Here is a 16,171-nt window from a genome sequence, read left to right as displayed (position 1 = left end):
GAATATATACAAAGTCATGTAGAACATTGGTATCATGCCAAAAAATTCTTTTGTGCCTCTTTTCCCTTTTCCTACCTGCAGTTCCTGATAGCCAGTGATCTGAATTCTGTCTGTGTAGTTTTGCCTTTTCCAGAGTATGATATTAATGGAATCATACTGTATGTAGTTTTTTGTATCTGGCTGCATTTATTTAGTGTAATGCTTTTGAGATTCATCTGTGTTGTTGCCTGTATCATTAGTTCATTACATTTTATTACTGAGTAGTATTCCATCGCATGGATATACCATGATGTGTTTATCCATTTACCATTTGGTGGACATTTAGGTAGTTTCCAGTTTGGGGCTACTACAAATAAAGCTGCTCTGAACATTTGAGTACAAGTTGTTGTATAAACATATCAATATCTGTCTTTTGGGTAAATACCCAGTATTTGATAGGGCTGGATCATATGTAAGTGTAGGTGTAACTTTAAAAGAAACTGCTAAACTGTTTTCCCCAGTGGCTATACTATTTTCAATCCATCCAGCAATAAATGAGAGTTGCATTTGGTTCACATCCTCATTAGCACTGAGCTATCAGGTTTTTAAAAAGGTTTTAGCACTTCTAGCAGGTATATAGTGGTATCTTATTATGATTTTAGTTTACACTTCTCTAATAACTAATGATGTTGAGCATCTTTTTGTTGATTTGTCATCCATAGCTCTTCTTTAGTGAAGTGTCTGTTCAAATCTTTTGCCCACTTTTTTATTGGATTGTCTTCTTATTTAGTTGCAAGAATTTTTAAAAAATGTCTTCTGTGTACAAGTTCTTTATCAGATATATTTTTTGGAAATATATTCTCCCAATTTGTGGCTTGCTATTCATTTTCTTAACAATGTCTTTGAAGGAAAGAAGTCTTAAATTATGATGAAGCCCAATTTATCATGTAAAAATTTTAAAGTTACCATTTTTGTATCCTACCCGAGAAATGCTGTCCTAAACCAAAGTTACAAAGATTTTCTCTATGTTCTTTTCTAGAAGTTTTATAGTTTTAGCTTCTACATGTAGCTCTATGATCCATTCCAACTTATGTTTTATGTATGGTGTGAGGTAAGGATTAAAATTTTGTTTTGTTTTGTCTTTTGCTTAGAGATGTCACTTACCACTTACTGAAAAGATTATTCACTCCCATTAAATTACTGTGCACCCGTTTCAAAAATCAATTTGCCATATCTATATAGATCTGTTTCTGGACTTTCTATTCTGTTTCATTGATTTATATATCCGTCCTTAAGCTAGTACCACACTGTTGATTAGTGCAGCTTTATGTTAAGTGTTGAAATCAAGTAATATGTTCACAATATTCTCATCCTTTAAATATCTGAAGGATCTCAGTATGTCGCTTCTTTCCTGATATTGGTCATTTCTACCTCCTTTTTTTCTCGTAGTGCAGAAGGGACAAACCATGACTTGCAGGCTGAACCATCTTGCTGCATGTTTTTGTGTAGTAAATGAATTAAGAATGGTTTGTACATTTTTTAACAGGTAGAAAAATAAATAAATAAAATTTCATGACACATGAAAATTAAATGAAAATCAAATTTTAGTATCCATAAAGTTTTATTGGGACACAACCATGCTCAGTCACTTATACATTATCTATGGCTGCTTTTGTGCTATAACAGCAGAATTAAGAATTTGTGATCATATGGGCTATAAAACCTAAAATATTTATTATGTTGCTGTGGCATAATAACAATATGTATCTTTGTCCCAGCTTTTTGACACAGAGCTTCAAAAACCGTTGGCATTTCCTGAGTGATTGGAATGTTTTTCTTATGCTAATTATGCTAATTAAGAGACTCTAGATGGGCTCCTAGGTAACTTTAGGATGTGGGCTGGTCAAAAAGATCAAACTGGTAACTAGAGGGTTAGAAATTCCAGTCACTCCACCTCCGGGGAAGGAGAGGGAGCTGGAGATTGAATTGCCAATGATTTAATCAATTGTGCTCATATAAGGAAACACCAATTAAAAACTATGGACTCTGAAGCTCACTGATGCTTCCTGGTTGGTGAACATGTTGATGTGCCGGGAGAATGACTCACTCTGACTCCATGGGGACAGGGCACAGAAGTCCTCAGACCCCCTTCTTTGTGTATTGCTTATAATCAAAGTGTAATCTTAACTATAGCACTTTCAGTGAGTTCAGTGAGCTGTTTTATTGAATTATTGAACCAACCAGTGTCATAGGAACCCCTGAATCTATAGCCACTTGGTCAGAAGTGCTGGTGGCCTGGGACTCCTGTAGTGCGCCTGCCTGTTGAAGTGAGGGCAGTCTTGTGGAGGACTGAGCTTTGGGCTTGTGGGGTCTGTGCTAACTCCAGGGAGGTAGCATCAGAACTGTATTGCAGAATATTCAGATGGTGTTAGACCAGTTGGGTTGAAATTGAACAGTGGCCCTTTACAGAAAGTTTTCCAGACCCTGTTCTAAGGCTTTATCAGTTTTATTGATCTTTTCCCCCAAAGAACCAGCTTTTGATTCCATTGAATTCTGTTGCCTTTATGGTTTTGATTTCATTCATCTGCTCATGTCTTTACTTAATTTCCTTCCTGTACTTATTTTGTGTTTAATTTGCCCATTTTTTTCTCATTTCTTATACCTTGGGGATTATGCCATCCTATCTTGGTGTTCAGTGACATCATGTTTGTAACTTGAAATTGGCCATGGTGGGAATATTTACAGCATAAAAATCAGCCAATATTACAAACTAATGTTCCTCCCCCTCATCTTGAGAGCCAGTTACTAAACATTTACCAGCATACTACTTGTAACAGAAATAACACAGCTCTTTTTTAATCTTCTCAGGAGACCTAACATAAAAAGATGATCTCAAATGAAAAGTTAATTCAGAAAAAGAGAGGACTTGATAGTGAAAAACGTAGATTAATAGTGAAAAATATAGATTGTAAATCTGGAATTTTAAAAAAGATTATGCAATCTCTGATCCTAAAGACATGAAGAATAGGATAGGGAGGTTCCTATTGTTCGTGATTTCAGTATAGTCCTTTTTGAGGACTACTTTTGAAAAATGCCTTAACTAGATGATCTGCAAAAGTCCATTTCAGTTCTGTGAATCTATGGTAAGTTATTTCCCAGAAGATGGTAGGAAAGCTGTTTTATTGCTAATGAAAAGCTGATGAGAGAGTTATTGCTGAGGGATTGATCCATTGCCCTCTTAAGAAGCTCTGTGATTCCCAGACCTAATGGATGGAAAAGAGCAGAAATAACAGAGGTAGGTAGCTAGAGTCTAAAATTTGTAAGAAACATTAGACGATTCGACGTAGCTTGTCACTTACGTTTTGTGGATGCCCTTCTAAACAAAGTGTTAAGGGAATTCTTGGCCAATTTCTCTGTTGATGTGCTGAGAGCTTAGTTCGTGGGTTGGCATTAAATAGGGCTTCCATTAATTGATCAGAAAAGTGCTTCTTGTCCATCACTAGGAGGTATTGAAAAAGTCCACTTTAAAGGAAATTTTAGTAGTTAATTTCTGTGCTGCCATATCTGTGATCCCATTGATCTTATTGTATTATAGCCATTATGATGTCTAGCCCAATACTGTGAGCTGATACTGTGGCATTTATTTTTGAATTATTAGTGCTTAGAGTAATAAATTAATAAATTTGTGTTGAATAAATGAATAATTAAAGGAGCATTTATTTTATTCCTTTTTAGCAGGACATAGGAAACCCAAAAGATAAGAACAATTAAACTTCAGGGATATTGAGAAATTGGAATTTTAAAAAAGATATAATGTCAAGTAGTACAGAATATTTTAAGTCAGTTTTATTCAGCTTTTTCTTAGAAATTTACAGGTGCTTAATAAGCTATTATTAAATAAATAATATATATTTTCAATTTAATAGTTGGTAATCTGAATTATATACACAGTTTGTTCCTAAGCATTCTGTGTTAATATAGCAAGTAAGTCTAGGTGGTTTTTTCTTGGTATTCTCCTCAATTTCATTCAATTTTTAGTCAGACATTGAGCACCTAATATGTACATAGCATTAAGGTTTGCCTAAAGATTAAAGACAGAACCTCGAAAATGTTTGTTGTGAGTAATATTACATTTATTGTATGCTTTTTTCTAATAAATACATAATCAGTGAAAAAATCTTGAAAATCAAGGAAAATCACAAAGCAGGAAAAAATCCATAATCCTATTACCCCAGCATAACCACTCTTAGTGTTTGGGTATATGCCCTTTTATATTACATATTTATAAATATCTGTTAAAAAATATGTAAAATAGACAGCGTTGAGTGTAATAAGGTACAGGGAATGTCTGGGGATGAGTTCTAGTCTGGCTTTGCCACTAGCCAATATGACCTTGGGAAGGATCCTTTTATTTCTCTAGAGTTCTATTTCTTCATTTCTAAAGGGATTTTCATAGTATCTAAGGGCCCTTACCAGTTGAAAATTCTGACTTCATTGAAATTGAATACCTTCAAAGACTGAGATTTCAGGAGGATGAAATTGCAAGTGTTTGATTAAGTATACATTCATCTCAATTATGAGGCTGGTTTAAAAATCTTGAACTGGCATAAATATTTCCTACTAATATAATTAGGTGTTATTATGAAGCAGCTATACTTAAAGTAACAAATTTCTCCTGGAGCAATCATCACAGTCTGAACTGGTGAAGTTATTTGAGCTAATAAATATATTTTTAGGAAAATGTTAAAGTAATACTCATTAGCCTTTAAGTATCCTACCGAAAATAAGAAATACAGGATCACCACTATTTTAAGTATGTGGCATTTTATCAAAAAAGCATACCAAGAAGAGAATCAAAGTAGCTATGTTACTTGATTCTTTTTGCACCTCAAGAAAATTGATTTTGTCTTCCCTCCTCTATTCCATGCATATTGTGAAAATGTTAGGTTGCTATGCAAGAACTATTGCGTATTATGCACCCAAGCTTTAAAAGTGTTAAAAGGTGTCTGGTTTTTCCTAGAAGGGTCAGTTTTCATATTAAATATTTTTTGTTGAGCAGTTAAGGTATCCTTTTACTTTTACCATTTTGTAGAAGGATTTTTTTTGTATGCATTTTAACGGTTATTTAAGAGTCCCCATGTGCTTAGAAAGGAATCTGAATATATGTGCCTTTTTTTTTAAAAGCCTCAGCACAATGTAGGTTATTCCATCAATACCATCAAATGACTGGGAGCTGTAGTTGGAACAATATGTAAAAATACAGCTTGTGAAAGATTTCCTTTATTAACTGTCATCATCGGCAGAATATATGTTCAAATAAACGTTGTGTAATAACTAAATTTGAGATTAATAGGCCCCTTAAGAAACAGCGAAGTCATTCAGAATAGTCAGTGAAAAATAGGCTGTAAGACTGTAACATGCACATATTGTCCTGCTTACATGCTCTCTCTGGTGTCATTCCCATTTATCACTGTCGGCGGGCTCTGTTCTCATTAAAACACTCTTGCACAAAAGCAACTTAATTTTCTTAAGAGGAGAGGACACCTGATTCAATTTAGCACCCAGAAACAGGAACTTGAATATATTTTTTCCTTGCCTGAATTGAGATGAATAGTTACAAACAAGAATAGCCACCCCCCCCATTCACCTCAAGATTAAGGATATTAAATAATTTTTTTTCCATTGGTAGCAAGAAATGAACCTGTAGAAGCAGGCAAGAAATGTAGCTTACTCTGAGAAAAGCAGCTGGATGCATTTACTAGCAACCTGCATTTATATGAACTTCTGTTCATTCCTGCAATGTTTTTGAAACAAAGAATTAAAATGGTTGTTAAGATGGTGAATTTTAATGGTACATGTTCTAAAAGTAATCTTTCTTTAAATTGGTGAATGCCTTGTAGTAGTTCTATAGTCTTCATTTAGTGCAGTAACATAAATAATGGAATAAAATGAAGAGTGCCCCTTTAATGTTGAGCATGGTGTATAAATATCATATTTTAATTGATGTCCCAGATATTTAGTTTTCCGTGGTATGGTTCAATAATACTTAAGTGTAATATAGAAATGTATAACTCAGTTTTACTTGTTGTAAGATATATACAGTGAAAATAGTGGTAATTAAGTAGTTAGCCCTAGCAACTAAGGTGCTTCGCAGAAAGCCAAATACAATTGGCTTTTAAAGCGAATGGGATAAACTTTTCCTAATTCTTTCTTTCTTTTCTTTTCTTTTCTTTTCTTTTCTTTTCTTTTCTTTTCTTTTCTTTTCTTTCTTTCTTCTTTCTTTCTTTCTTTCTTTCTTTCTTTCTTTCTTTCTTTCATTTTTCCTTCCTTGCTGCTGCTGCTTCTTCTTCTTCTTCTTCTTCTTCTTTTTAGCACTTCTATAGCACTTTGCAAAATACAAGTAAAAAGAAAATATTTTGTGTTTCTGTGTTTAATAAAAGACCAAGGATTGGAACTCCATATTTGATGTCTTTATGTTTTTTCAACTGAACCTGTGCTTGGAAAGGAAATAAATATTAAATAAAAATTTAAATTTAAGTAAAAATTAAAATATTAAAAATACTATACATTAAAAATACTATATTCTTGTGAATCAGAGCTTGGAGTGATATAAATTCACATAATTGAGGAACTTTTCCAGGGCAGGACAATACAGCTTTAATTCATCACTGGTAGTCAATTTTCTTTTCCTTTTCTTGCTTTCTTTTTCTTTTTTTCCCCCAATAATGTGCTGTGCTATATGCGATGGGAATAAGACATTATGCTAAATAAAACTGAATATGCCTACTCAAACTTATATCTTAGAGGGGAAGCATTTTTGATTTATCTAACCTGCCCGATTAGTCCTTTATTATTTTCTGCCTTATTTAGGAACATTATTGTATCAGTTAGACTTCACGTAATGGAAAAATCAGACTACAAGTAGCTTAAACAAGCAGAGACTTATTTTCTCATATATTAAGATGCCTGGAGGTGGGGGTTGCTGGCATTTGTTCTGTGGCTCGATGACATTAGAGTGGCCGTCTCTGCACTGCTATTGGTCTTTCTCTTCTGGATGCCAGCTTTCACTGCTCTAGGCAGGAAGAAGGAAGAAGGACAGCGCCAGAAACTAACCTCCCTAACCCCCACCGTGAAGCATGGATGTATCAATTTATATCTCATTGTCCAGAACTTTGTTGCATGGCAACCCTAGCTTTTCCTTTCTCATGTGTACTTTTTGTGTCTTATTAAAAAAAAAACACACAATTGTTTCCTTTTTTGAAGGCATAAAGATAGTTTCATTTTTTGCTAGATGGTTTCAAGTATTGCTTTCCAGCTCTAAGCGTTTAATTCATGTAGTATTTTCTTAGTATATTATGAAATACTGTTTCTCCTCCTTTCCTAACTGCTTTGTAATGGTGCTGTTGTCATATTCAGCTTTCTCACATTTGTCATTTTGTATTTTAAACTTCTGTTCAGTAGGGGTTGTTTCAAGTGGGAATCCACTGTGTTCTGGATTGTTGAAGTGACCCCAAAGAGAAGTTTTGCGTTTGCTTCTTATAAGGCCTTAGGGGTTCTACTGGTCTTTGATTGATTTTGTCTTTTGTTTTCTTTTCTTTCTTTCTTTCTTTTTTTGATAAATGTTTATTCATTTTTGAGTAAGAGAGAGAGAGATGGAGAGAATGAGTGGAGGCAGGGCAGAGAGAGAGGGGGACAGAGGATCCGAAGTAGGTTCTGTGCCGACAGCAGAGAGCCCAAAGTGGGGCTCAAACCCACGAACTATGAGATCATGACCTGAGCTGAAGTTGGACGCTCAACCGACTGAACCGCTCAAGTGCCCCCCGTCTTTTGCTTTCTTGAATTAGTCTTTAGTTTGGGATTCTTGAATCAGATGGTAGGGGGAGTGCAGTTCCGTGCACACCGTGGACACAGCAGGCCTTGTGTTATTTTCTTGATTTTGTAAGTAGAGTTGTCAAGGTGCCCTTGTGGTAGTGGGGCAGTCCTTCCAAGGTTCTGTCTGTCTGCTTGCTACAGGTGCCTCCGCTCCACTTGTCACCTTCTGCAGGTAGAAGCTGTGCTACTTGTTGCTTCCAGGGCCCAGGGCCCAGGGCCCAGGACACAGGCCTGTCGTCCGGGAGGATGCAGCATCGCCTCGCCTGCTTTACCAGTCTGCTTTTGCCCAGCTTCCATGTGTCTACTACCTGACTTTTCTTGTTTTCTTTTAGCTCAACTTTACATTGAAGATGTTGTGTTGTTATTTTAATCTCCGTATTGAGTGGTGGGAATTTAAGGATTGTGTATGCGAAATGCCATCTTACATCCTCCTATTCCCCACGCCTCCTCTCTCCTTTGACAGCATCCCTGGCAGATCTCATGGTTTTCTGGTCACTTTTAGTTGCAAAAATAGTCATATGTGTAGTAATTAGCATTTACATGTTAGTATTTAATTTAGGGCAGTCTAGCTTAAAACTCCATACTCCCTTCTTTCCCAATTTAGGCCTAACCTGTGTTTTAAAAACACAAAACATTGCACTTTTTTCCTTAATGAATGTATACATATATGATAAAATTATATAAATAGTAGAGGCAGGACCAGTAGAGAAGAGAGCATGGTCTGTTACCTTTTTTTTTTTTTCTTTTTTTTTTTGCCTTCTCACCCTCCCCACTTCCGGCTTCTTTAGGGTCAGGGTGAATAGAACAAATGCATTACAGTGTGGGGGACAGTCTTACTTTACTGGTGCTGATGTTACCCAGCCCTTAGTGCCCTGTGTCATGGTGGATACCCACAAGCTATGTCTTTTCCTGGACAGGTTAAGGGAGGGAGTTCTTCAGAGTGTACCTCCAGCTCCTGCTTCAGAACATATCCCCTCAGCCCCTTATTGCCAGGGACTCCTCGCCCTTGAAGCCTGCTGTTCTGCTTTTCTCAAAAAGAGTTAACATTTGATGGCAGTCCTCTGAGGCATGTATTTGGCCTATATGCAATTGACAGAACCTGATCCCATCACCGAGTTGAAGTACACTTTGTCCAGTTGCTTACTCTCTCTCTGTCCCACCACTGTGGTCTGTTCTAGGCAGCCTCCCCAACTTTGCTGTTTCTATTCTGGAAGCAAGTGCCTGTTTCCTGCTCATTACACAGTCTTATTCTCCTCCCCATTTCTAGGGAATTAACCATAAGGTTCCGAGAACTCTCACACAGTGCCCTCTGCTGGTGCCTGCTTTCTCCCCTCTAAACATCCTGCGTGGGCCGCAGGTCGGCTTTCTCCTCTAAAGGAGAAGTCCAAATACCCTCTTACTCCTGGAGATTTCCTTTTTATCAATCCCTTCTAGAATTCCTAGTCTTTTTTTTTATGCAGCCTGCATGTGAAATGGTCCCTGGCCTGGTTTTCATGTCTTTTTGTGGGTACTATATGTCGATGTCTGATATCTTTACTGTAGGAATAGTGCGGTGCTTGCCACATATTCTCTTTAGTTTGGTGCATTATTGGAAATTCTGAGACAACCATAAGTGTCCCATTTTAACATTTTGGTAAACATATCTGATTATGTTGACTGGGGAAGCAGGGTATGCAACGGTGGAAACCGGAAGTTTCAGAAATTAACTTGCAATAGATCATTAACACCCAATGCGAACAATGGATTTCATTTCTTTACTTAGTGGATACATGATGGAAGGAAAAAGAGGGCTGTTGGACCAGCATTATGAAAATTTTAGATATAGCGTCATAAGAGGAGACTTGGGGAAGACTTGGGTAGGACTCAGCAGTGTTCATATATCTGAAGTGCAATCATTAAAAAAAAAAAAAAAAAGACTACATATTTGTGTAACTCCAGCATGGGACACTGTCAGGGCACAGCCATAACAGATGGCAAAGGTTTCAGGCTTACTGTAAGGTAGAACTTCATAACATTTAAAGGCATTTGGCTGTGGCAGAGTTTGCTTTTATGAGTTAGAGGACTCTCTGTCCCCATTATTTTCAGTTTTTTTTAATTACCTTTTTATTTCAAGTAGGTTATAAGGAAATTAATTTGTTCTTGAACTTACTCAATTTACCAAAATAATTTAATACAGACATGTTATTTTGGGGCGCCTGGGTGGCTCAGTCGGTTGAGCGTCCGACTTCGGCTCAGGTCATGATCTCGCGGTCTGTGAGTTTGAGCCCCGCATCGGGCTCTGTGCTGACAGCTCGGAGCCTGGAGCCTGCTTCCGATTCTGTGTCTCCCCCTCTCTCTGCCCCTCCCCTGCCCATGCTCTGTCAAAAATAAATAAACATTAAAATTTTTTTTTTAAAAAAGACATGTTATACAACATATAAAATAACAGATATTAGGTAAAATTGGGCAGATACTAAAAGCAATATAGTATCTAAAAATATGTGATATAAAGAAAGTCTACTCAGTATTAAAAAAACACTTATATGAACTTTTTTCCAGCTAGTCTTGTTTTAATTATCCATCAAAGTAATTGCGCCAAGGTATACACTTTACAGATAGGACTCATGAGTTAAAAATGAAAACATTACTGTACAGGGCATTCAGTTCGCATACGTATTCATTCATTCATTCATCATTTGATTCAGTAATATTTATTGAGGGTCTGCTATAAGCCAGGTGCTGTTCTAGGCACTGAAGACATGATCTTGTACCAGTTAGGTAAAATTCTTGTTGTAATAGAGCAATATAGACAGGAAATGGGTATTTAAGTCGTTTCTAGCAAAAACAATAATAACAAATGAAATGCTATATTTAAAAATCAGTGAATCCTTTCAGGTATGGCTTCTAGAAGGTCAGAGAGAGGAATCATAGCCTAAGAGTCTTTTGTTACGTTAATGAGGTAACTTTTGGAAAGCCCCCAGCTCACCTAAGGATGAGGCTTGTTGCCAGGGGAACCAAACAGCTGATTGAAGGATTGGAATTTTTGGTTCTGCTTCCACACCTCTAGGGAGGAGAAAGGGGCCGGAGATAGAGTTCAATCAGCAACTGCCAATGATTTAATCAATCATACCTCCTAAATGGAGCCTCTGTAAAACCCCAAAGGACCGGTTCGGAGAGCTTCCGTGTTGGTGAACATGTGGAGGTGCTGAGAGTGTGTCACACCTGGAGAGAGCTGGGAAGCCCCGTGCCCTTTCCCCATACCTTGCTCTGTGCACCTCTTTCATCTGTCTGTTCCTGTATAGCCTTTTCATAATAAAGTGGCAATGGAGTGAATAAAACCGTTTTCTGAGTTCTGTGAGCTGCTCTAGCAAATTAATCAAACTCGAGGATACGGTGTGGGAACCTCCAATTTATAGCCAGTGCATCAGAAGCACAGGTGACAACCTGGCCTTTGTGATTAACATCTGAAATGGGAATGGTCTTGTGGGAGTGAATCCTTAACCTGTGGGATCTGACACTAGCTTAAGGTAGAAAGTAGCAGATTTGAGTTGAATTGTAGGGCACCTAACTGGTGTCAGAGAATTGCTTGATGGTATGGGGGAAAAAAAGTTAAAAGAATTATACATAATTTTGAAGGTTGCTTTTTCACTTTAAATATCTTAGCCAGCTTTCATATTGGTATATGCAGATCATCTTTTTTTTTTTTTTTAATTTAAAGAAGCTAACATATAGTGTAATAATGGTTTCAGGAGTAGAATTTAGTGATTCATCACTTACATATAACACCCAGTGCTCATCCCAGCAAGTGCCCTCCTCAATGCCCATCACCTATGTAGCTCATCTCCCCAGCCAGCACCCCCCCAGCAACCCTCAGTTTGTTCTCTGTATTTAAAGTTCTCATCTGGTTTTCTTCCCTCTCTGTTTTTATCTTATTTTTCCTTCCCTTCCCCTAGGTTCATCTGTTTTGTTTCTTATTCCACATATGAGTGAAATCATATGATATTTGTATTTCTCTGACTGACTTATTTCACTTAGCATAATACACTCTAGCTCCATCCATGTTGCAAATGGCAAGCTTTCATTCTTTTTGATTGCCTAGTAATATTCCCTTGTATATATATACCACATCTTCTTTATCCATTCATCAGTCGATGGACATTTGGGCTCTTTCCATACTTTGGCTATTGTTGATAGTGCTGCTATAAACATTAGGGTGCATGTGCCCCTTTGAATCAGCATTTTTGTATCCTTTGAGTAAATACCTTGTAGTGCAATTGCTGGGTCATAGGGTAGTACTATTTTTAATTTTTTGAGGAATCTCCATAGAGATTCTCCACACTCCAAAGAGTGGCTGCCCCACTTTGCATTCCCACCAATAGTGCAAAAGAGTTCCCCTTTCTCTGCATCTTCACCAACATCTGTTGTTTCCTGAGTTGTTAATTTTGCCATTCTGACAGGTGTGAGGTAATATCTCATTGTGGTTTTGATTCGTATTTCCCTGGTGATGTATGATGTTGAGCATCTTTTCATGTGTCTATTAGCCATCTGGATGTCTTCTTTGGAATAATGTCTATCCATGTCTGTTCATTTCTTCACTGGATTATTTGGTTTTTGGGTGTTGAGTTTAATATGTTCTTTACAGGTTTTGGATACTAACCCTTTATCTGATGTCATTTGCAAATATCTTCTCCCATTCCGTCTGTTGCCTTTAGTTTTGCTGATTGTTTCCTTCACTGTGCAGAAGCTTTTTATTTTGATGAGGTCCCAGTAGTTCATTTTTGCTTTTGTCTCCCTTGCCTTTAGACATGTCTAGTAAGAAGTTTCTGCAGCTGAGGTCAACGAGGTTGTGGCCTGTTGTTTCCTCTAGGATTGTGATGGTTTCCTGTCTTACATTTAGGTCTTTCATCCATTTTGACTTTTATTTTTTGCATATGGTGTAAGAAAGTGCATGTCAATGTCCAGTTTCCCAACACCATTTGCTGAAGAGACTGTCTTTTTCCCATTGGATATTCTTTCCTGCTTTGTTGAAGTGTGATGGCTGCAGAGTAATTCTAGATTTTATTTCACTAACTCTATTGTTACATAGCAGTAGTAAATTTTAAAACATTGTTTATTTAAGCATATTTATGTAACTGTATATAACTGGATCATAATAGGGAGGCTAAAGGAAATAAAACAAGATATTGTGAAAGAGATGCTTGTATTGGGTTGAGACTGAAGTCTTGATCTGTCATTGCTTTTGCTTGGCTTGGAGCCAGGTGTCAGATCCAGTCTTCTGCCAATCCTTGTATTCTGCCAAACATATAGAAAAACTTAGCAGAAGAGGTAGACTTTAGACATTTCTGGAAATCTTACTTATTTCAGCAATTCAGCAGATAAACATGTAGGTGCTTAAGATGAGCTTCATCAGATTCCTTCCTCAGAAGACTCTAGTTTCTAGGAAGGCCAGGAAGCATGTAAATAGATAGGTTATTTCAATAGTGTAACAATTGCCATGGCAGAGGTATGCTCAGGATGTTGTGGCAGCAGGTGTGGAGACACTCAGTCCACTTAGAAGTGAGGATATATGTGTGTTGGAGGAGGTGATTGAAAGCTGCTTGGAAGGAGTTGCTAATATAAGTGGGAGTTACCTAGGTGGAGGAAGAGGGAAGGGCATTCTAGGCCAGGGAGCAAGGTGGTAAGAAACAGCACAGTGAGTTTGAGGAATCGCAAGTGGTTTAGTATTGTCGGGATATAAAATTGGAGGCAAGAAATAAGATGGACAGAGACCTATTCATGGAAGGCCTTGTACATCGTGCTGAAGAGCTGGAAATTCCTCCTTAAGTCTAAAGACATACATGCCTTTTATGTATGAGTGAAACACTCTCTAAATATTTATCACTCTTTGGGACTCTGGAAAACATAATTCCTTTATATGCTGCAAGAGTAGAATTAAGTCAACTATTAGGTTGATTATTTGTCACTATTGAGCTCAAGATCCTTGGTTCAGTGTCCAATTTCACATGGTTCTTGAGATACCCAGAACCTTAATGAGCTGTTTCACAAATGAATGCCAGAGCTCATTGCATGGGAGCACCAAGTGATAGGATAGGTGGGTTCAAATGCATCAGCACCAGCACCAGCAGAAGAAAAACTAAGAAGTTGGCTTGCAGCATCTTCGGGTACCTAAGACAGCACGTCACTGTCATCGCCATTATTTTATAAAATGCCAATCCACATACAATATATTGCTTGTGTTTGGGTTAAAAAAAGAGAATTGGAAGGATTGGGAAAATGGTAATTTGATCTGATGACTAGTAGTTGACTTATTTTACTTTGACTTCTGAGTCTTTTTACTTCTAACAATCCATGCGTTTTTGTTTGTTTGTTTTTGATTTTTTTTGTTCACTTGTTTTTAAATACTAGCCAAAACCATTAGTTACCTTGAATAAGGTTGGTGAACACTGGAAAGAAACACATTTGGAAGAGAGAAGCTCAAAGCAGAATACCTCATTCCTTTACTAAAGAGATCAATCCATTTTAAGCACAAAATAGGGTCTAGAAATAAACGGTGGTTGTGGGGAAGGTGCATTTCTTTTGTAGGAAGGAAGGCAGTGTTTCCAGTTGATCTCACTACGACTCATTTATTTATATAGTTTTACTTATTTTTCTCCACACATACAAGTTTCTCCTGAATCATCCATAATGGAATTCCAGGAAGATGGGTTAAATATGTTGCCATAGTTTACAATTGTCATCTGTAATGTTTTATTTAGCCAAAATTTTTTTTTCCACTACTCCCTGTACAACACGGAACACCATATGCCATTGTCCCTGTCAGGAAGCAAAGGTTTCCTTGGTCTGTGCCTGTGCCTATGTTTATGCCACAGAGGAGCTCTGGTCCAGTGCCATCTTTTATTGATAGGGCCAGCAAAGAAGAAATCTAATGAAATTATCAAAGCTTTGAATTAATTATGAACTTGAATAGGAGAGCTAAGCTCTCTGGAGCCAGGGATCTCATTACCCATGCACTCTCATTGCATCCTCTTCTGGAGCAGAAGGCATTTTCAGCTACAGCTCTTAGCCTGGCTTTGGACTTTATTCAAACTTGCTAAACTGACATCCTTTTCTTACTACGACGTGGCTGCTAATGTCCATGATGATTAATTTAATTCTGCTCTTGATCTACAGGAGATGTCAATAGGTTTTCTCTACCTTTCCTTTTGCCTTTTATTATTTTTTCTTTCTCTCTCCTTTTTTCCCCATCAGATTGGATGTTATACAAGTTTTTATCCTTTTTGGGTAATGTGAGAAGCTTTCAGGATTCAGGTGTAGCTTCATGGAATATAGTGATTGATTTAAAGTTAAGAACTGTATCACATCTACTATGTAATCCCTGGATGTTTAGGTAAGCGCAAAGTCAAATGTTTCTTCTTTGAATTTTGAACACCAAGTGGAAGTTTTTCTTGCTTGTTTCTCCTTTAGCATTAATGGTACATCGTCTTAGCAGCATTGTTCACATTCTAATGTGTGTTGTATGGGAACAACAGATCTCACTTGGTGGGTGTAGCTCATAAGACATATGCTCCCTGATGCAGAGTAGTTAATGTTTCTTTACAATTCTGGTTTTTCTTTGCCCGGTAACATGAAAAAGAATGTTTTAACAAATATATCAACCTCTGTTTTAGGTCAACTAACGAAACCAATAACAAGATTTCAGTTTACTATTGGTGATGATTCTTTGGTAGTGTCATATAGGTTCAAAAATATCTCCTGGCAAGTCTTTTCTGCTTGCTTTTGAGACCCATTATTTATGAATTCCTAAGCTGCAGCTCATCTATCTTAGTAAAGTACAGGCCACTGGCAATTTTTGTAAGCAGTGACTAACTTTGCTTTGTAGAGTCAATGTTTTAGGGTTTTGAATAGTGGGGGATGGGAGAATGATAATCTTTGCTTTTCTTTTTCCTATTTACTTTCAGTGAGTTTTTCCCCCTATTTATTTTCTTTATAGGCAGCTGCAATATTTAATTCAGCCTTTGGAAGTTTTTTGGTAAGTAAATATGGTTTAACTTGTCTATAATAACTTTTGTTGTGATGTTGTTTATATGAAAGATTTAGTGAAAATTGGGACTTTTTTTACTGTTGGATTAAATATAAAAGTTTTTGAATCTTTTTATGTGCCGTTAACCATACCCTGAAGAAATTAGTTAATAAGTAAAGGAAATGTTCTCTTACATTATAATTTGGAGGCTTGGGTTTAATATTCCATTTAATGGATTCAAGAATCAATTAAAACACTGTGTATCTCCTTATAGAAGTTATGTCAATATATTGATCATTTAATGAGGTCTTTTAGATTATT

General features: G+C 36.9%; 1 protein-coding gene across 2 annotated transcripts in view; it reads left to right on the top strand.

Annotated features, from left to right (window-relative positions):
- The window catches only part of SLC10A7 (solute carrier family 10 member 7), a 254,752-nt gene that overhangs the window by 62,049 nt on the left and 176,532 nt on the right, over positions 1-16,171 (top strand). For both annotated transcript variants that reach the window (XM_047091249.1, XM_047091252.1), the window contains exon 5: positions 15,821-15,859. In XM_047091249.1, the coding sequence (XP_046947205.1) occupies positions 15,821-15,859 (39 nt within the window). The remainder of the gene's footprint in view (positions 1-15,820; positions 15,860-16,171) is intronic.

The sequence above is a fragment of the Lynx rufus genome, unplaced genomic scaffold, assembly GCF_022079265.1.
Source record: "Lynx rufus isolate CCGP_SWC_20201006 ecotype Redwood Valley unplaced genomic scaffold, mLynRuf1.p SCAF_3, whole genome shotgun sequence".
In the NCBI taxonomy this organism is placed as follows: domain Eukaryota; kingdom Metazoa; phylum Chordata; class Mammalia; order Carnivora; family Felidae; genus Lynx; species Lynx rufus.
Note: the sequence above shows the minus strand (reverse complement) of the source record. Positions and strands in the feature narration are given on the sequence as shown.